The sequence below is a fragment of the Cheilinus undulatus genome, linkage group 14 (genome assembly GCF_018320785.1).
Source record: "Cheilinus undulatus linkage group 14, ASM1832078v1, whole genome shotgun sequence".
In the NCBI taxonomy this organism is placed as follows: domain Eukaryota; kingdom Metazoa; phylum Chordata; class Actinopteri; order Labriformes; family Labridae; genus Cheilinus; species Cheilinus undulatus.
In genome coordinates, this window is record NC_054878.1 from 27,191,917 (window position 1) to 27,214,784 (window position 22,868).

General features: G+C 36.6%; 1 protein-coding gene across 2 annotated transcripts; it reads left to right on the forward strand.

Annotated features, from left to right (window-relative positions):
• The first annotated feature begins 2,416 nt into the window (after positions 1-2,416).
• acp1 (acid phosphatase 1) lies at positions 2,417-21,174 on the forward strand. 2 transcript variants are annotated; one of them, XM_041806087.1, is made up of 6 exons: positions 2,417-2,510; positions 4,417-4,490; positions 5,783-5,896; positions 15,839-15,900; positions 17,791-17,896; positions 20,835-21,174. In XM_041806087.1, exons 1-6 carry the CDS (start codon positions 2,468-2,470, stop codon positions 20,910-20,912), a joined length of 477 nt encoding a protein of 158 aa, XP_041662021.1. In that variant the 5' UTR covers positions 2,417-2,467; the 3' UTR covers positions 20,913-21,174. The 2 variants fall into 2 exon arrangements, with proteins under 2 accessions (XP_041662021.1, XP_041662020.1); XM_041806086.1 differs by lacking the exon at positions 5,783-5,896 and adding an exon at positions 5,602-5,715 and having other exon boundaries at positions 20,835-21,173.
• The last annotated feature ends 1,694 nt before the right edge of the window (positions 21,175-22,868 follow it).

Genomic DNA, 22,868 nt, shown 5'->3' on the forward strand with positions numbered 1-22,868 from the left:
GTCTGGATTGCATTTATCCAAATTTGTTTGACAGTGTAAACATCCATCCTGGGCAGCATTATGGGCAGCTCCCCTAACTGGGAGAACAACGCTAGCTCCTTCTGAGTATAAAAGAAAATGATACTGTGTCTTGAAAGACGATCAAATGGGGACATCAGCTTTTATGCCAAATATTTATATACGAAACACAGGCCAGCATGCCTCTGATTTTTTTAACCTCAATTTCCTTTTCAGTTGTTGACTTGCAAACCTTGACTAAATCTTGACTAAATGACTTGCAAACCTTAAACACAACAGTACCAGAACACGAGCATTTGAGCAGCCTCAAAGTATGATGTCAGAAAGTGTCTAATATATGCATACAGTGAATGTAGTGTTCTTACCTGAAAAAGTTTGATAAAACACAACTCTTTTCACACTTCTTTCTTACACATACATCAACATCACAAAAAATCCCCAAGCCTTCTTTATAGTTTTTAATATATATGAAACCGGAGCTGTTTGTGCACATCAAGAGTGTTGTACAACACCCAGTAATCTGTTTTCATAAATGTCTGACGCTTTCTAGAGTGAGCATTTTCTCATGACCTCCATATTACATACTACAGCAATGCAGAGCAGCACTGAGATTACTGAAATGCTCCATGAGTCTTAAAATAGTGACAATTTGTACTTCTTAAAGGGACCCTTTGGGGTCTATATTTGCCTTTGGTTTACTTTGGAATTATAGTGAGTGTGGATTTCATTGAGCATGATAAAGATTTCCTGCTCATTGTTATGTTATGTTATACAATGACCGTAGCCAGATTTACCCTAACTTACATCAAGGAGGGATCTGAGACTTTAATTTTGTAAAGTTGTGAATGAGGAATTTTCTTTGGCTACCTTATTTATAACCAAGAAGACAGAGCTAGGACCAGATAATCTAGCTATAAAAGTGTTAAATGCAAGTAAGACAGACTCACACATGCCTAAGTTTATCCCAAATGGTTCTGTCCAGACCAATTAAACATAGTCATTATGGATAATTTATTTGGTTATCCATTTGTGAATCTAAAGTGTGGTTGAAGAGTCCAGGAGTGTTGTGGGATTTTTTTTTTTTTTTTTACAACCACGTGAAGTGAGGCAACTACAACCAAACAACAATCAAAGATACCATAGCACATGTCAAAGAGGATGTTTTGCATGGATAAATATATGGTGTGACTTGAGATTTTGGCTTAATAGATGTCCCTTAGGCAGAGGTGGAAAAGGACAGGACTATTATAGTCAAGTAAAAGTACAGTTACTCTGGTTAAATTTTACATAAGTAAAAGTAGAATTACCAATCAATAAATCTACTCAAATTAAAGTAAAAAGTATTTCATTTACAGTTTAATTTAAGTTCCGAGTCGTTACTGTGGAGTTGTTCTTCCCTTATAGGCAAGAACAACAAGAGAATAAAATAAAGAATAACTTCTCATTTACAACCATTTGAGCAAATGTTATTAGTTACTCCCCACTCCTGCCCTTTGGCAAAAAGTTGAAAAAACCATGGATTTAAAGATAAATTCACAGGCAAACAAAAAAGTACAGTTTGACAGGGGCTGTTTGTATAAAAAACAGAATCATACAAAACCAACCTTCTGCTGTAGAGTAATTAAGGAATCAAATAATTAATCAAGACCTCATTAAAGACCCTGTAGAGTGAAAATAGATCTGTATGTAGGTTTGTTGTATGACAGGCCACTGTGTAATGAGTTTAAGTTTATAAAATTAAGCTTCAACATCATGAAAAATTAAAATCTGCTCCAGGATGGTATGAGCGTATCTGTTATATAAGCTGAAGCCATGCCCACTCAGGAGAAATATGATCCTGTCAAATTAAACAAATGCTATAATCTGAATGGAGGAAAGCGCTCATGCAGGTAGCCTGCTTCTTGACCTTTTGTTGACCTTAGAAGAAGAGACAAAGTCCGTTTTCTGGCTTAAATCTCTGTTATGATACTTTAAATGATCCATAGACCACTGTGGCCAATAGATCTGGCAAATTTACCTCACAATGAACAGAAAAAAACAGTCTAAATCCAAAATTCTGTGACATGTACATCTCAGTGTCTTCGTATGTTTACAGCAACCAAACTCCAACATATGTATTATGTCAAGACAAAAATTATGGATTTCACTATACAGGGTCTTTAAGCTGTAGGAGTACTCAAAAAGGTCAACAGAAAATATCTTAAAAAAATAACAGTACCAGTTTGACAAGATATTAACGGTTGGCCCATTGGAGCACTTAGACTAAAAGTTTTAAACTTAATTTAATCTTTATATTTCCACAGGTTTTTCTAATCATAAATTCTTACTCTAAATAAAAAAATATATCGTGAAGTAAGAAGCATTTTAACAGTACCTACCGCCGTCTCGTTTTTCTGTCAGGCACCTGCTAGCCACACATGCTACGTCATACAGGACCTTCCACAACAACATGGCGGCATCCGGGTCGAAGTCGGTTTTGTTCGTTTGCTTGGGTAGGAGACGTCCGTTAATCCTGAATAAGCTTATGCGATTACAAGGGTGGATTCAAAAAACAAATATTTGATACAACACGTTTGCCAGATGTTGTTGTTGTTCATTTAGACGTGGTTTTAAACAGCTATGAGCATTCTCAAAATGTTTCCGCTAGTTAACTGCCTCATTAAAAATCAAAGTGCGGTGATGTATCAGCTCATTCTGCTTGATTTGGATCAACACATCTTCATTCTCATGCTGAGCTAGTGGGCAGCCGGGTTTAGTGGAAAATATCATACAGCGACTTTATAGAAACGCTGAGTAACATTACCGTGGCTGATGTTTGCTAATAAATCTGATGACAACATCCCGGAAGTCCATTATTCATGGGTCAAAGTCCAGCTTTGAATCTCAGTCACGAGTTTGTCGTTAAGTCGGGCTTTATTACGTGATAAAAGAATATATGTTGTTATTTAGTATATTTCAGTAAAAAAAAAAAAACAGCGAAAAAATGAGGAATCAATATCCTTTGTTTTATTTGGGTCAAATCCGTCTATCAGATATTTAAAAAAGTAAGTTTAGAAGAACATGAGGACCCAAACCAGAGTTCATTTTGGCAGCTATTTTAGATTAAGTCTTTAGATTAAAATGTTTTTTGTTTGTTTGTTTGTTTTAGTCACATTTTAGTCATTTTCATTGTTAAAAGTTTTAGCTGAAAAAACTCAAAAATCATTTGATTCTAGTTTTAGTCATTAAAAAGTACATTTTACTCTTTTAGTCACAATCGTAAATGGAAGGCACTTTTAATAATGAATTAATACTTTGATTTAAAATACACTGGTGAAAATACTGATGTACCTTACACGCAAAGTAGAGGAATGGCATGGATTTTGAATGTCTAGCTTTCCAGCACTAATTTTTAAGTCTTGTTTTAGTCTCCTTGACGAAGATTCATTTACTTTTCATCAGCCTTTTGGTCATTTTTATCTAGCCTTAGTCTTGTCTTCATCACTGAAAAAAGGTAGTTGAAGAACATGTTTTGTTATAGTTTTAGTCGATGAAATGAATACTGACTCTAACAACACCAAAATAATTAATCTTTATTATCTGCAGTGAGTGTAAACTGACTGTGTCATCTCACTACTGAGAGTTTGTTATCATAAAAATCTTCATGAAAATCTGACTACTGGATTTTTGCATATTTTAGGTTACACGCTGGGTGAAAGAATTTGTGTTTTACGGTTCTTATTTAATTAACCAGTAAAAACTCATTGAGATCAAATATCTATTTTTTTAAGACAGCACAGCTGTTCAAGTTTTGAAATGGCAATGTGCAGTCATAAATACAAATAAACATAATAACATTGCTTTACATGACTACTCTGAAAAGACATCAAATAAAAAGTGGAACAGCAACTATTCATGTTGCCAAAGCAACTTTAATGAACTTGAATGCACTTGAAGCATAAATATCACCAAATGGCCATGTTTTTTTTTACATTCAACTAATTTTATTTGTGTATTTTTATCAAAATGGGTAAAATATACAATTTGAAATCACATTTTGGAAGACGTTGTGGATGTCGCGATGTCTTCATAAAAACATTACACCTAAGAGGGTCCCAACCCCCACGTTGAGAATCACTGCCCTAGCTCACCATTCATGGTTTAGTCCAAATCTGCAGAAATATTGGTCTTAAATAAGTAAGAAATTGAACAATAATTCATAAAGAAATTTAGTTTTGTATCTTAACATCGTTAAGACATTGGGTTTCATATATATATATATATGTATATAAAGCTTGGTTAAATATAGTAATGTTATAGATGATTTTTAACCTGGTTGCACTCATGTACATTGTCAAAATTACTGTATGGCGATAAGATGTCATGTTTTTTTTTGTTTGTTTGTTTTCTTTTAAACAGGGAATATCTGCCGATCCCCCATAGCTGAAGCAGTTTTCAGGAAGATGGCAACTGATGCCGGTGTTGTTGACAAGGTAATGTGATCATGAAATCATTATAATATCCTGTGTTCAGTTGTGATATTAAAGCTACAATAAACTATTCTAGAAACAAACTATATTCATCATAACAGTTGTATTTAAAATTACAAAGAGAGCTTCTATATTTTGTTGAGGTTGTTGATTACATAAATACATGTTTTAACAAGTATAATAGTAAATCTGTGGTTAGCATCAGTAGATACATGCACATGAGAGGGCATGCGACTCAGTTCTATTGATTTTGCCCTATAGCGTCTCCTGCTTTGAGATTTTTCCAGTTGCCAATTAATGCACAGACTATGTTATAATTTAGATATGTTTGGTGCAATAAGTGAGACTACAAAATGACTTGTGTCCGCTATCTCTCATTTTATGCTCTACTCATGACCTTGCTACAGTTTATTTAAAGTTGTGTCTGTTTTGACATGATTTGAAGTTGTGGTTGGTGTTCTTCAAAACCCAAAATAAGATGAAAGAAATAATGCTAAAAAAAGTCATCCTTTTTGTTATTTAACTGTGCATGACAGGATTTTATTGATTTTAAGAAATATTTTCTTCTTCTTGACTCAGTTTTTTGAGGATAACTGATAACATGATTTAAAGTAGCCCAAATATGTTCTGTTGCATTTAAGTTTCTTTTATTTTCAGTGCCTCTTAAATGGTGTGTTTTCATCAGGCAGTATGGTTTGGCTCAGCACAGTTTGGTACAGTAAACCCTGATCTGGCTTATGTTTTACAGCCAATTGTACCCTTACTTGTGTGGGTAGGGGTGTAAGCCACCAGTGTGCCTAGCTTCACACTTAAGGGTAGGCTAGGTTAGCCCTGTTGCCCCAACACAAAGATAACCAAAAATAGAACAGCAGGGGTCACCTTTCCCATCTTTTGTCAGTGGAAATAATTACCTACTGTACCAAACTAAGCTAAATCCGACTGTTGGATGAAAGCACACTTTCAGTATACACTAAAAGGAACAATCTGCATCCTCCAAGTCTCCTTCTGATCCTGTCCTGAAGTCTGCAACATCGCCCAAAATATAGTAAACCCCTGACAACATTTACTGAATCTTTTTTGCTATGTTGTTGTTCCCGCGATCTGCTCTGCCCAGTGGAGGATAGACAGTGCCGCCACATCCACCTATGAGATAGGAAGCTCTCCAGACCCCCGCGGTCAAGCCTGCATGAAGAAGCATGACGTGCCAATGATGCATGTGGCCAGGCAGGTATGACCACCCACCTCCACACCTTAGCGATAGTTAGCGTCCCTTTTTTTGTTCTCTGTTGTTGCAGTGGGTCATAGACAGTGGTGCCACATCCGACTGGAATATAGGCAGCTCACCAGATGCCCGCGGTTTGGCCTGTCTAAGGAAGAATGGAATTGAGACGAGCCACAGGGCCCGACAGGTACTACCAGCTGTCCCGTGGCTCCTCTCAGCTCATTTATGACTGTGTGTATGAGTGAGATGTAGATGACAGTTGCTCTATAACTAAGCACGTAACCAACTTCCTTCAGATTTTCCAGTCTAATACATGCTTCTAGTTAGTGATTCCTTATAATGCTCATAACCTAAACTACAGTTTGATAAAGCAAACATGTTTCATAGGGATCTGTGATAAATTATGTGGAGTGTTTGATGGCTTTACAGATAATGCCAAGCAGACATTAGATGTTAGAGAGCTCAGATTTTGAATCTATACTCAACTTAATCATAGCTGGTGCAGATGTTGGTCATACATTAATGATTATTCCTAAACTTTTTATTTAGTCCTGCCTTTCAATCTGCAACACCTGCCTAAATACAACCCCATCACAACAAAAACTCTTGAAACCCAGTCAGTTGTTTTGGAAAAGGGGGAATAACTCCAGACTCTACACATGTTTAATTTATGACACACAACAGCAAAAATGAACACAAGGAAGAAGATGTCTCCATTACAATGTTTTTAATACTCTTTAACATGCCATCAGGTCAGAATTTGGAAAAGGGATTAACAGCACATAGACCCAAAAAAGCTTTTGTTTACATCTTACTGATGCTAGTTTCAAAGTGAGTTGCAAATGAAACAGTAATAAGAAGCAGGACCAGGTTTTCCTCTTAGAAAGCATGACACACATGTGAAGAGGTGTATTTCTTTGTTCACAGGGAAAACCAAATTTCATTCTCATGTAAGCAATACAATAAAAGCAACTGATGATTGTTTTTGTGCCTGTTGACAAGCAGCCCACTTTCCTGTTCGCTTTGTGCAAGTTACTTTGTAGTCTATTGAAATGAGATTGAGGACATAAATCCATCTTTGTAGTTAAAAGTTTGGTACAGTTTTCCACATGGTCAGTCTTGGTACATTATTTTCACACAGTGGCCTCTTGTGACAGTAAGGTGAACTTTGAAGCACACAACAAAATTATTTGAGACTTTTAACTTATTTTAGACTACATGTTACATTTTTCTTTCACATATAACCTGCAGCTGATCAAGTGACAAAACAACAACTAAAAGTTTTATCTTTGTGGTGACCATGTTCCTTTTTTTTTTTTTTTTTTTTTTTAAATGTTCATTATGTAGTCCTTTTCAAGTGTCTTTCATGTTCCCACAATTTATTACTTGAGCTGTTAAAAATGTGCTTTTGATTCGTTATTGTTTCAATTTTTTTATGCATTTTGAACTGATTTCAGACACCAGAAAAACAGAGCAGTGACACATACATGGACATCAATCAACCAGACTGAATTATTGTCAGGTTTAAATGAGTGGGCAGATTATTTTTCTGTTATGTAAGCTAAGATTGTCTATGAAAGTGATTAAGAACTTGTTAACCAGGCCTGCCTCTATACTGCTGTACAAAGTGATGATATCTTTAGTGTGTATGAAATACTGGTAGAGCCATTCGATCAGAGAATCACCTCCCAGCATGTGTTTCAAATCGTGAAACACGCCTAAAATCATACCAAGATGTTTGTCCATGTAGGGTTTTCAGGCCTGACACGGTTCTGGCCAATCCTTAGTACAACTCCCACTCCCCTGTGCCCTTAAAACACTCTTTCTTGTTTCCTGAAAGCACTCAGGGGCTTTCACCAGGTGCTTCAGATCTTGTTGGTTTGTCTCTGAACACCATTCAGCCAGACCCCAGTCTTATCTCTTCAAAGTAGGGATGTAGAGGCTGAAAACCTTGGCTTAAACTCAGCAAATCCATTCCTTTTCACCCTTTTCTATCACTTTCTTTTGCCTCCACCCTCTTTTTTTCCTCTGTTTCCACTCCTGCCAGACTGTTTTACTCTGTGAACTTTGCTGAACTACTGCTGCTGCCAGTATGCAAGCACACTGGCCAAGAGGGAGATAACTATATCTCCACATAAACAAAAATGTTTGTTTAATAAAGCAAACATGCTCCAAAATGATCTGTGATAAATTATGTGGAGTGTTTGATGCCCTTCAGATAATGCCAAGCAGACATTAGATTTAAGAGAGCTCAGATTTTGTATCCAACCTCGTCCAAATGTTATCACTGAGTCAACGTTTAGATAAAGCATTGCCAGTATTTTAACTATGATTTAAAACAGAGACAGACTGAGGTATTTGTGACTTGTCATTATAAAAAGATCCTCAGGTGTTATGCATACTAATGCTGGGCAATTAATCAGGTTTCCATCTGACAGTTTTAGCTCCCCACTATCATGAAAAGAAGATAATTGTCATTTAACAATTACCGTGCCAATGCTTTTACACTGGTTTTGTCCATTGGTTTTGCCTTTTAGTATCTTTTTCATGTTTGTTTTAATTTTTTTGTCATAAAAGTTTTTTTTGTTTATTCATTTTATTGTAAATAAGGATTTTGCTGTTTTTTAACTATTTTAAATGCAATTATAGTTTCTTTTCAAAGTACTCGGAGTATTTAAATATTATAAATTAAAGCTGTCAAGATGAATTGAGTAAATCTTGATGAATTAGTGCACTGATATTTTTTAGCCATGATTAATTGCATGATTCAACACACTATAGTCTCCCTGCTGTTACTGATATAAAATAAGTTCACTACTGCCCCTTAATGTATCATTTCACTATAAAACACTCAGACAGCTCAGTTGACAAATCAGAAGTCATTTGTGATATCAAACATTCACCCATTACTGTTCACTCATATCCTTTTTAAGATCCATAACATGTTCTTTTTTTCTGTGCTTAAGTTAATTTCATAATCTTTGATCTACCTGTAAAAGCAGGTCTGTGTCCAAACAAGAAGTCAATTAAGCTTAGTTGAAGACAGTAGAAGAGTCCAAAATGACGCAAAAACCATTTAATATGCAAAAAAGTGATATTTTAAAGTGCAATAAAAAGGGTGCGATTAATCGTGATTAACCACAGCAATTCTGGAATTTATCACAATTAAAAAATGTTACTCTTTTGACAGCGCTATGATAAATTCATTTAATGCTGGTTTTTGAAATCAGTGAGAAATTTTGTTGTTTAACAATCATGAATTCAATATCAATAAAAAAAATATGTGATTCTGATTTTCCATAATCAATCAGTCTTAATGTTATAGGTGGATCACTTAAAATTAGCAGTTTTGCTTTTTTCTTTTTTTAACAACTGGCCACCCTTGTACTCCATAAGACTTGAGGATGTGTCTAATGCTTGTGTTATCTCCTTCTAGTAAGGTCGAATTACTGGGCCGTTAGACAATAGGAGATAGCTTTCTGTAAGCTGTTCTCTACATTTCCTCCAACATAGACCTATCCTAATGTCAGCTGACTGTATACAATTTTATTGTAGGGGTTATGAAATGTCTCATCAAATTACGCCAGCAGAAATCTCCCCAGAGACCAGATCTGGTGGAGGAGGACTGAACAGAACACACATTTAACCAGCCAGCCTCAGATGACGAGTCCTAACCTTGTTTGTTGAATTTGCCTTATTAGACTGTATTCTTGAATAGAAAGTTGATAGTTTTCTGGTGTCCTTACTTTTATGCATGTCAGCAAATTTTTCAACAAGGTCTTATTCATATTTTGTACTCAAGTTTATCCCTGTAAGCCCTAATTTACAGGTATCTTTAAAAAACTTTTTTTTCTAAACCATATTTTTCAGAGATTTTCTTAAAGCTATACAGTTCTCTGTTTGAAGATACAGAGCCGTAAGATGTTATACTAGTGCTTCAACCTTTCATTAGACCTTGCTGGTATAAAGTTTGGCCCAAATGTCATCCATCTTAGCTGTCTGGACTGTCTATCAAGTGGGGTTGCTTTAGTTAAGCACAGTTGATACAAAAAAGAGAATATGAGAGTGAAAATATCATAAAATGTCTTAATTACATCATAATACAATCAGTAATATATTATAACAGATATGGAAAAACACTCTTAGTATTGATGACTACATTGTTTATGATCTTGATCCTTTATTAGCAGCAGTGATTTGTTTTATGCTTAAGCACCAGCCTGTAGCTTCCACTGCCAACAGTATGATAGGTAGTTACATTAATTAACTACCCATGACTGAAGTATGTTAATATATATATATATATATATATATAGAGAGAGAGAGAGAGAGAGAGAGAGAGAGAGAGAGTTAGATACATAGAGATAGTTAGATATAGTCAAGATTATATATCAAGATTGAGAAATTTAGAAAATGATGTAATTTTAGACATAGAAATGGTAAATTTGCATAAATCAACCTAATGACTGATATTTTTACACAGGTAACACATGTATCTATTGGTGTTTTATGTCAAGTGAATAATGCCCATAATATTTAAATATTTAAAATACTTTGAATCTGGCACTTGTCACATTCAAGGGCTGTGAAGAATTCCCAAACAATGCAAATTAAACATAAAAGATGTATAAGTGAGCCAAAATCAAGGTAAATGCTGAAAAATACAATTATATACAATTATCCCACAGTACAATACATTGTGAAAACAATTACAAGGAGAATTAAATAACATAGTTTGATTTAAACTGACTGAATGATTAGCAGTTTTTTCCATTTAGAAAAATGTCTTGAAGTGCTGAAATTATGAAAAAGTTTAGAAGTATGGAACACTGTCCTCCGGTGTAAAATAATATTTCTATCAAATTCAAATGCTTAGTTTTCCCATTTTTATTGACCTGCTGACAGCAAACAAAAACTGATAGAAGGCTTGAAACACACTTTCCTCACAACGTGATTTCAATGAAAAATGTGCCTTTGTTTGCATGCTGTCATGTGACAAAACTAGCGCATGAGGACGACACCCCAGTGTGGTCGTGGACTCCTTAGGTTTAATTTCTGTATTTACGAAGAGGTTGTAGGCTAGTTTTTATGTAGTTTTATATATTTTAAATACACAATTCTGCTGCCTATATAAAGGTAAAAAAAAAAAGTGAAAATGTGACAGGGTTTTTAAATGTATGAAAAGGGTCTTGAAAAAGGTACTAAATTTGATGTTAGATTTTCTGTATAATTATCCTGATAACAAATCCCCTTTGTTATTCTCTAACAACTTTATATTATTTCCTGTTGAACTTGCTAAACTTGCAGTGACTTGGGTATCTCCTCCTCTCATTCCTCGTGTACAGTGAAAGCTTTTTAGTTCACTGTCAGCCAAATGTCTCAGAAATCAACTAACGGTGTCAGGCAGCCTTTTGAGAAGGCTCACGTGAGCTTCCTTTTCATCAAGGGATTACCACAGTTTCTGTTGAAGTGCGAGGGTATACAAGAGCGATGAGCACAACAGGCGCTGGGATCAGCGCTTCAGATAACTATCCAGTGTGAATGAAAAACTGTGAGAGTGTTCATGTGGAAAATAAAGAGATCAAGCTCTCATTGCTGAACCATACTGTTTATTTTGAATTCAGCCTCAAAACAGTCATAACAAACATCTGTTTATTCCTCTGCTGTTGCATGAATGACCACAGCTGCCACTGTGATGGATTGTAACTCAACATCTGGAGCATAGCAAGAGATTTATTTGTGCCTTGTTCCTTTGTTTCTCTCCTGTTACCATTGTCTCCCGCAGCCCTCACCGTCTCCTCATCATTCTAATACATTGGCTCTCAAAACTTGACACATCTTCTATTTTTTTTTTATTGCTGCTGCTTGTTCTATTAAATCATCACCAAGCACAACAAGCATTTTACACAATATCGCTCAGCATGGCTACAGATTTTTATAACCCACTTATCAAAAACTTAAGTCATGACTGATTTAATCACACCAGGGGTAACAATAAATGCTGTTTAATTCCATATGAATAATGAAAAGATAAGCTACTTAGTCTATGAATACAAGGAGAGGGTCAAAATAGTAATATGGCAATGTATTGCCATCTTGACTCATGTGATACAATAAAAAATAAAAAACAGGTGGTCTTAAAATCTTTTCCTGGTAATTTCACTCTCTGTGTCACCACTTCCTTACTTCTTCTAGCTAATGACATGAGTGGATGTCATTTGAATGGGAGTTAACTGGCCAGAGAAGTAGAGGAAGGAGATGGCATCACAATGTCTGATCACAGTAAAAAAGGGCCCTTTTGTTTTTCATTATTTTGTTATACAACTGTCCTAAAATAAAGGTTATCTGCAGATGTTGTCACATCACAGGGAAACCTCCAGATGGGGGCAGGAAGTGACTCCTGCTCAGAGAAATGCTATTGAAATGCCAAAGAAAGTGTGCCAATCATTCAAATTGCAAAAAAGAAAAAAAACATCTTAAGCTACCTTTGTGTCCCAAAAGTATTGACACATTCAGGCAAAAAGTGTAAAGGTCACAGAAAAACAGCAGCAGATACTGATTGAAAAAAACCTGTCTAAACCCTTGAGGAGCAATGTCAGACAGCGCTTGTGTATGTTTCCACAAAGCAGTCTGGTTTGGTTCAGTACAGTTTGGCACAGTAAACCTTGATGTTTCTGTGTTTTCACAGCTGATGACTGTCCACCCTCACTCATTGTGATGGAAAATCTGGCTCTTTTTAGAGATCAGGATCATTTGGCTCAGCTCAGATATTATTAAAACTAGCTAGGGATGCACAGTATTTTCAGCATGATATCAGTATCTGCCTATATCAGCTGTGAATATTGACCATTGGAGCACATATTTGTGGAGTTTTAAACACAATATGGCCTGCTGCAGTTTTCAAATTGCAGAAGGTTCATTATTCCTTTGGCTTGAAATGTGTGTACCAGTTAAAAACTTTTTTTTTACAGCAGAGATGTAATGCCCTACACCCCTGATCATCAACTGGCAGCCTGGGGGCCATATCAGGCCCCCCAAAGCTTCCTGTCCAGCCCCTGAAAGATCATTAAATTCAGAAAAGGATGAAAAGAAGATGATCTGGTTTTAAGAGTATCTTTTGGCTTTAAATGTCTGCAGCTGTTAAATCCACCCCATAAACAATTAATTTTGAAATAGTTTTAGAATGACTTAAAATTTGATTAGTTTTTACTAACATATACTGTCATAATTAGTAGATAATTTAAAAAGGGCTGCAAAAATGTCCAGATACACTGGTAAAAAGGGGTTAGAGAGGAGCAAAAATGGCCGATAAGCTGCAAAATGGGTTGTAGAGTGGCACAAAGCGACAGAAGTTGGCAGAAAAAAGTGTGAAAAGAGGTCAAAATGTGGCAAAAATTGGTAAAAGATTAAAAATTGGCAAAAGTATCAAAAATGGGTTACAGTTGACAAAAAAATGTTGAAAAAAGTAATGAAAAGGGGTTAAAAAGTGGCAAAAATAATAAAAGATTGGCACAAAGGGGATAAAACATACAGGACAAGTGGTTTAAATGGGTGAAAGAGGCAAAATGTATAAAAAATGGTTTAAACGTGGCAAAAATTTGGTTTTAAAGTTGCAAAAATTGTTTAAAAAAATGTAATGAAAAGGGGTCAAAGAGTGGCAAAAATAGGTTTAATATGGACACAAATGTGGCAAAATAGGCAGAAACAGTGATGAAAAATGGATTAAAATGTGACCTGAATAAATAATTTGAACATCAAAACTCAAATATAGCTTGACACACTTTCCAGCTCCAAAATGAGGGAATTGTTAACCAGGACATTAGCATCCATGCTACTGATCCAACACACATGCAGTGATATCATCAAACTCACATCTGGGCAGAGCCCATTCACTAGGTTTTTTCAGGGGCCCAGTCAATTCTGTGGGCAGGTCTGATTGTAATCATAATAAGTATACCTATCGTATTGCATCACATCATTAACCCCCAGTACCAGATGTGCATGTCTGTTTTCAGTGCTGACATTAAAATTCTAAAAGTTGGACAGCCCAACTCTGTACTTTCAGTGACTGCTTCATGATAAAAGCCTCTCCTTGTGCTTCAAGTTAAATTGTTGTCACTGCAGAGGGCTAGAATGCCTTAGTTGTTCATTTAAGCGGACCCCTGTTGACTTGCGGACACATTAAAGTTGTTTACAAGAACAAACCCATAGTGTTTTATCTTTGAGGTCTGACAAATGTGTGGAGTTCATTTTGATCATCGTAAAACTTCTAACAAAGTGTCATGATAAATTTTAAAACCCTTTTTTGTTAAGATGTGTGTTAGTAAGCTTACAGCCTCCCTGCTTTCTCTGCATACTATCACCACCTGTGGACCAATGAATCAGTTGGCGTGGCTGGCTCAACCACATTTGTGTACAAGTGCCTTCTTGTGTGGATTCTGTAACCAATCTAAACCATGGCACACTCATAAAAATGCTGCTACATAGTGGCACAAACAATGAAAACTATGTAGTCACATTATTCCAGAATGTTTTAACATTGTCAATGAAATTTCTGTCCATAAATGTGCTCAAAAACAGGGTTTGAATTAGGGCTGTCACAATATCAGATTTTCACTTCACGATTATTGTGGGCAAAAAATGTCACGATAACGATATTATCACGATATCAATAAAAGTGTAAATAATAATGGGACAATTAATCAAATTTGTCTTTATTTATATTGTGTTCTCTCTTTTGGCAGATGAATTACACTCAAAATACCTGTCTAAGGAGGTACCGCAGCTGTTGTGTCATTGCGGAGGGTCATATTTCTTAAAAAATGCAGAAATATTAATAGTAAGGTTTTTATTTATTCTGTAGCATGTGCTTTTAAGCTTTTCAAAGTAAAAAAAACCCATCTGATTTGGGTTTTTTCAGTTTGGCAACAAGAATGAAATTTCCGTATTGTGATCAGCAGGGTTAGTCTGTTTATCAAAATCCAAGATAGTTCTTTTTACATTCATCAGTTATCAGAGATAACGTACTTTCACCAGAGTTAAAGATTCTGAGCTTTTGAGAAAACGTTAGGGGCATAGACCCCAAAAGCCACCCCATGGCTCCACCTCTGACTGATAAATTTATCCACCACACAGGATTTACATTATCATAATGCCAAAACAGTGTCAGAAACGTAGGGTTATAAACACATAAGGAAATAATTGATTACAGACATATTTCAAGAGCACCTGCAGCAGTTTTTTGAGACTTTTCCTGTTAGCTCCACTAAAAGAACTGAGTTAAATGGCTGCGTTGGGATCAGGTCTGAATTTAATTTTTGCTTGCACTAAAACTGTTGAAGTTAGTGAACAAGGCACAGTCTAATTTCTTTAAATGCGCACACTGCTCTGATGCGCCTCATGACGCACAGGAAGGGACACTGGCACAGAGATTCTGACACGCATGTTGTGCGTGCAGGTGAGAGAGAGGGATGACACCCACCGCACCAGCAGGTGTTAATGATCAGGAAATCAGGGGGAATGGACAGGTAGGGTGTTAGCTGTCCAACGCAGGACTCTATATCTCCATCCTGTCTGTTAAGAGCTGTGTGAACGAGGAAAAGGAAAACTTGTTTTCTCTAAACATCTTGCTGGGCTCACAGTGTGCGCCAGCCGGGGGTGCACGTGGAGAGAGAGAGAGAGAGAGCGAGAGAGACAGAGAGAGAGAGAGAGAGAGAGAGCGGCGAAGTGAGGCTGAACGGTTTCAGAACGAAGGGCGCAGAGGTTAGAGGAGAGCAGGAGTTGATGATCTGTTACATTGATGGGCTTCTTAAAAATGTTCAGGGCTCATGACAGCGCTGGAATAGCACTGGATCATTTACACGATATTATCATATGCACATTTTTAACACGATATTGAAATTTTATTTTTAATACCACAGTTATCGTCAATACCAGTATACTGCGACAGCCCTAGTTTGAATCCACAAAAATCCAGATTATGTCAGCTCAAAAAGTGTAGCTCAAAGAGCAGACTTTATCTGCTGTTGTATCATGATTGAATTTCTGAAGGACTGTTGAGAGACTCTGCAGGCCACATTGTGTTTAAACATGGAGCCAAGAGTAATGTTTGCTTTGTTCTCACTTACAGGTGACGAGGGACGACTTCATGAGCTTTGAGTTCATTCTCTGCATGGATGAGAGCAATTATAAGTAAGTTGTTTTAGATGATATCAGAAGTTTTAAAGTATTTTTGTAATGGTGCATCCAAGCAGTTGAATACTCAGTGCATCAAACACTGGGAGGTCAAGTGTCCCTTCTTTTTTGTTGATGGTTGCCTGGGATCAAAAAAGAAAACATCTGCCTTGAAGGGGGTCAAACTAGGTTGCCCTGCTAACAGTCTGGATACTGATCTGTGTTACTCTTTCACATGCACATGAACATGGTGGTAACATTGAGCTATGACTAACGTGTAGGGGAAGGCCTCCCCTTAATGAGCAATATCCTTCTTTAAGCCCCTTCCAGAGGTCAGGGGGAGGGATATTTTTTGATACTTTGAACGTTTAGGGATCATTTTGAGATCACATGCCTGTGGCAGATCTGATCTGTAAGCAGCTTACTGAGTTCCTTGGATGCCTCGTCTTTGCTCTTTGGGCAGTTTTTCTCCCCTTTCTCTCCCACATTTTTTTCCCTTCACAAATGTTAAGCTGGCGAGACTGAGAAAATGAGGCCCTTTCCTAGACGAGGTTCTCAGTCAAGGTTTGGTTTTCTTTCAACAGGAAGGTACTTTCAAAATACTCAAATTCAAATTAACACATTTGATGTGAATGTATGATATGTGGGGAAATTAACATCTGTTATATCACTATATGGCTCCTTACCACATCTTATTAGGGCGGCTTCCGTCCACTAGTTTTTATATTATATTTTATATTCATTTTATACTATATTTTCAATATGTGTATGAGAAAACCTGACTGGAAATGCAGCAAATTAAGAGCATTTGAAATAATGCATAAAAGGTTTTACACTTGGAAAAGGTGGAAATGTTGGCTTGAATAAATGTTTGATGTCCCTCTGAAATAATAAACCAGGTGTTACTAAAATTAGTTCAAGATTACATGGGTTTAGAAAAACGTGTTTAAAACTCTATTTCCATTTTTAATTAATTGCTAAATAATACGATATATGACAAACATGAGGGCAAGACTAATGCTAAATTAGCTACACAGTTGAAAAAATGGTATAGATCAAAATATATCACAAGTATCGCAATACTCAATGTATTGAAAAATGTTTAAAATGGCAATAATATCGAATCATGGCCCAGTTATCCTGATAATATCGTATCGTGGGGCCACTAGTGATTCCAACCCTGGTATAAGGTTCTACTGCCACATGAATAAAAATAACATTAAATAAGAAGCAGGTTTGACCAAGCATTTCCAATGAGCGGAGCATGTCTCTAAACTTGTTTCATTCAATCTTTTCACAAAATGCCTCTTTCAAGCTTGTGATTTTGGGCTTTCCCAGACAAAAGATGACAAATTGTGGCGATATCTTTGGACGTGGCCTTGTTTACATGGCAATGTTCTGCTTCATGTTTCGTTTTCAAATAGTTCTACATTCAGACGGCAGTGTTCTGAAAACAATCTCTGTGCACATGAGGCCACAGGAACCACCTAAAAACTCTGAACTGAATTGATTTTTTTTGCACAAAAAATCTGTGTCTACAACAATGACAGTACTGCACATTCATTGTTTTTCATCGCACTGTTAGACAGGTTGACAGATGGCTGTTGTCATGGTCTTGCAACTAAAGATAGCCTGGGATCAAATTCTGACTGTGTCAGAAATTTAGGATGACCATCTAACACTGTGACTGCTGCTACAACCTACGTTGACTAACCAACCAACAGGAATGCAGCAAGAAATGCCACCCACCACTTGTACATAAATGTCAGAGAAAAGGAGATTTCCAGCATTTCAATCTGAACAGAGCAGATTTTTTTCTTTTTTCTTTGGTCCAGGGGTCCTGTGTTAAAACCTTTGAAGTGTGTCCCTGTTTTTCCTGGAGTTACACGTTTTGTCTCCTCTTCACAGTGAGTTGGAGAGGAAAGCTAAACAGGTGAAAAACCACCAAGCAAAGATTGAGCTTCTGGGTTCATATGACCCACAGAAGCAGAGGATCATCAAAGACCCATATTATGTAAGTACAAGAGAAAAAGTCATATATCTTCAAGCATAGTTAAGAGGATTCCTGTGTTTGATCTTAGTTCATCCCCATATTTGGTTAATACATTGATTATTACCAAGAAAGCTATGATAATGGTGTAAAGATTTTATGAAAATGACTAATTTTAGTTTTTAGTCTGTTGAAATTAAAAGTTAGTTTAACAAAATAATAATGATGTTTATGTTTTAGGTTATGTTTCAAACATCATATTTTGCCCATCAAAAATTGAAAGGAGATGCTGAACTGTCAAAATATACATGCTAGTTGTTTCAGCACAAGAGAAATTTATTCTCTTGTGATTGGATCACACCCCTGGCATGTTTCATGAAATAAAAAGCACTAAGATTAAACAAACCATGGTGTAATACAAAAAGCAGCACAGCATGCAGCTATAAAACTTAACACAACCCCCTTTAGCCCAATAAAAAACACAATAAATAACATTTACAAAACCCTTATTTAATTACTTGGACATCACTATAAAAGAAGCCTTTCCATGCTCCATAGCTCGCACATCCGTTTCGTTGTTTTTGTGCCGTCTCCAAAATTGAAAGTCATTGCCAAAGTATTTGGCCATGTGTTGCCTTGTCTTTCCTTATCTGCTTGATGGTTTTGAGTGAGAAAGCAAGAGTGGGGAAAGTTAAGGGAGTAAAGTTGTGGAATTAAGATTAGTGATAATAAATTGTCAGTGTTCTTTAAAAAAATCTATTTTAAGAAGTTCAGAGCTACACAAAGAAAGACCAAAACAGCTAAAAATGAGGAATTCCTAATGTGGTGCTGTACATTATGTGTGGCTTAATGATAATCCATGCATTACTGCATTTGGTGCTGTTTAACGTACTGTGAGAGCTTGATCGTAAAAAATAAATTTTAAATAAATAGTGGTGATGAAGCTAAAAGAAGAGCCTGAAATGTGACTGAAATAAGTCATATCTCAGTCAACTGAACATGTTATTTATTCGTTTAGAGCTGAAGATTTAAACCTAAAGCTGATTCCTTTCAAACTATCCATCTTTTATAAATCTGACAGCTGTAACATTTTAAGAGGCTGATGTAGACGCATGGTTGTAACAGGTGTGTATTAGACAGAAGAAGGCCAGATAAATTTGGGGATTTGAAACACAACCCACTTTTTCCAGAAGTCACACGTTTTGAAGGGGTAGCGTTTTTACAACTGAGCTGTGAGTTGAAGTTATGCAGCCATCAGTGTTGCTTTGGACAATTTGCCAGTACATCCAACCACAAACTCAATTCATGTGTATCCGGCAAGGGACCTCAACTCTTGACCTGAACAGTCATCTCAGATGACAGCTGATGTTGCAACCGGCTTGTTTGTCCTCTGTGGCTGTGCGAAAATGATCTGATAGATTTGATGGGAATTACAACGTGACTTAGTTGGTATTTCAGAATTTTCAAAAGTATTGCAGTTGCATAAACTCATACAAGAGCTTGATTTATTGGTGTGCTGCAATAAGAGTCGATTGAGCTAGTTTGATGGCAAGACAATGGGCCATCAGGATCTCATCACGTATCTTTTTGTGCTAAAATGTTACCCTGGGACTCTCAGTTAATAATGCCGACATAAGCAAACCACCCACACAATATCACACCAGATGGGGATCCATGGCTGACGTGGTGACATGTTTGACAACCGTGAGGAACGTGTGATAGACTGCCAAAGTTTTGAGAGCGACGATGGAGACAGCTCAGTATAATGAATGCATGTTTGTTTCTGCACTCTATATTCCAGCTGTAAGCTCAGTCAAAACTTGCAACACCTGTTGTGCAATAAAACTGCATATTTTAGGCCTAGTCCACATGTAAGGAGGTGTTTTGGGAAATGGAGGTTTTTCTCTTTCAAAAATAATCCCATCCACACATACTACGATCACAAAAACATCTGCACCATTATAAAAAAATGAAAAAAGACACTGTCACGTGCTGCAAAGAGCGTGCTGTATCAGCAGCAGTCCATCCTTCACTGTTCAGGAGAAGCTGCTCGGTCTCAGACAGCAAAGCTCTCCCTGACTTGAAAGTTTTCTCTGACCTCACCATTTCACTTTCAAAATTGTCCCACCAAACATCAAACAGGGGAGGAACCAGCACACAGTAGGATGTTACAAGCAATGAAAATAGGGACTTATAAATACACTTTGTGAAAATCTTCTCTCTGGAAAGCGTTTCCTGAATGGTGTGTTTTCAGTAACCTAAAATGCTGTTTATGTGTGTGTGCAAAGGCTAAAACACACAGAAAATTCACTGTTTTTCAAAGGCCTTTAGGATTCCCAGCCCAGAGCACACCTGTGGGATAATCATGCTGTTTAATCATCATCTTAATCTAATACACCTGTCAGAAGGATTAGTTTGGCAAAGGAGAGCTCACTGAAAGAAATGTAAGATAAATCAGCCTTTGTTTACATAGAGAAAAGCTGATCTTTTTTTCCATCTCATGGAAACAAAACTGCATTTATGTTTTTGTTCTTCATGCTGCTTTCTCCCAAAAAAATTAATAACAAATGGTTTTAAAAGTTTGAGTGGTTTGGACACATGATGGTATTGGATTGTGGTCTCCTGGCCAGCAACCACATAGCATGCCAGCAAAGTGAACAGTGAGGAGCCAGACAGTAACTATGTATCTGGACCAGTGGAGACAGAAGTTTTCTGGTCTGTTTGCATCGATTACAGTTATGAACTGTCAGCTTGACTGGATGAAACCCCCCCTCCTTAGTCAGACATTTTTACTACTTTTGTTTCTTAATACAATGAAGAAGCTGTTCTTTGTAGCGTCTCAACAGTTTGGGCACCCAGATGGAAATATGAAGCGCTTCTTAATGACATTTTATTATTTGTTTTAAAAACCCAGTCAGTTCTCATCCAAAGCTCATTTTATCCTTTTGTTGTTGTTTTTTAGGGGAGTGATGAAGACTTTGAGAAGGTGTACCAACAGTGTGTACGTTGCTGCAAAGCATTCCTGGAACAAAACTCCTAACAACATCTCTAAATGATCTTTCCTTATTTGTCACATAAATAACAATAATCAACAGTATATGCTTCGGCTGTATCACACCACCTCTTATCTGTATAAATGTGTTACGGATGTCGCTGAAAGAACTGGGACACTTTGTTTCAATGTTGTAAATGTTATACAAAGTACACATTGTGCACTTTTAGCAAGATGCTGCGTGGAAACACTTGTCAACTTTGAAATTCAGGAGATTAATAAAACTGATAAATGAATAAGACAATAAGAGATTCATTTCAAATCAGTCATCCTAACTAGCTGAACTTTCACAGGAATTATATGAATGAGGGTGTCCTGCAGAACATAATGCATGACTGGCCATCTCTGAGGTTTACGGGTCAAAGGCAAAGACCCAGGTCAAAGTTCATGCTAGCCTAAATGCTAAGCTTGGATATTTTGTTGAACGCTTGGTGGTTAGCTAATTTTCTTGGCTTTGCTTTCTTCAGCATACCCCTTTAATCGTATCTTTTAACATGTGATATGCTTATAGAAGATATTTAGTTTATCTTTTAGATTAAAAAAAATAAGATAGCAACATCTTTTCTCATTCAGTTCCCTTTGATGCCTCTCATTGTGATAACAGTTTTTCACTGCAACCAAATCACCACTTAATGATGGAAATCCCATAAAGGAGCACGCAGCAGTGCCAATACAAATTAACACTCAGTTGGATTATTCTCCTCAAGGTAGAGTTGACATCAAGAACTTTGAAGGAATTTCAGACTTGGCCTGACTAGTCTTGAATTTGTTGAATTAAATTTAGGGATGCAAAACATTTTCAGTTGATTATCAGTATCAGAAACTGTGAAAATACCCTCTGATATTTACTTGATATTTAAGTTGGTGCAGTTTAAAACAGATCTGATGGACCTGCCTCAGCTGAACTTTTTCATCCCTATTCCTTAAAGTGTATTCTAATGAACCACAATACATGCCTAATGTGCAAGTAGGAGAATTGTTTCAATAGCAGGTCAATTCTTGTACAGGAAGGACTTGATGGATTGAATTACGATGAAAAAGGTCGCTGACTGACAGAATACACAGCCAACAATCACAGGAGCTGGATATGAAATTCTTCAAGTGAAAAAATGTTTATACAAGAGTGATTTGAACTATTTTAAAGAAAGGAAATCAAGCTATTAAAATGAATATTTGCTTTTTTCCCACAGAATATGGATGTATTTATGGCCTTGTTGCTCTTTTTCATACTATGATCATTATAGGTCCAAGCCAAATTAAACAGAGAAGTTCACTGACATTTATTAGTGGCCTTCTATGAGCCCAGATATAAATCCTATTGAATATCTGTGGAAAGAGCTGAAACATGCAGTCTGGGGAAGGCACCCTTCAAACTTAAGTCAGTTGGAGTGGGCCAAAATACCTGTCGACAGGTGTAGAAGTCTCATTGAGAGTTAAAGAATTTACTTGATTGCAGTGATTGCCTAAAAAGGCTGCTTCTCAAAGTAAGGGTACCATTTTTTTTCCACAGCAGTTTTATTCGTTTTTTTTTAATGATTCTGTTAAACCACAACTCAAAAGCAAGTTCTGATTTTTGTAGTTAATTTTAAGAAAATTTTTATCTATCATTACTTTGTCAGTTATTTCAGTGACCATTGCAGGTTTTATTTCAAAGAACTAAACATATACCTGTAGTTGAATATAATTATATATAGTACTGTGCAGAAGTTTTAGGCATGTAGAGCACTAATGGTTCTTCACCCCCCCCCCCCGATGTTCTACAACCTCAGGCTGAAGAGAGGAGGGAGGGTGGCCAGAGTCAGTGTCGACACATTTGACATGTACATGTCGCTCAGCAGCCAAGGTCGAGCTTAACAGCATTTCTCTGGGCCTTTGCACCCCTGGTAATATGCCCTGCAACCACCAACAGTTTTCAGGTGCTTAGAACATACACACAACAACCAG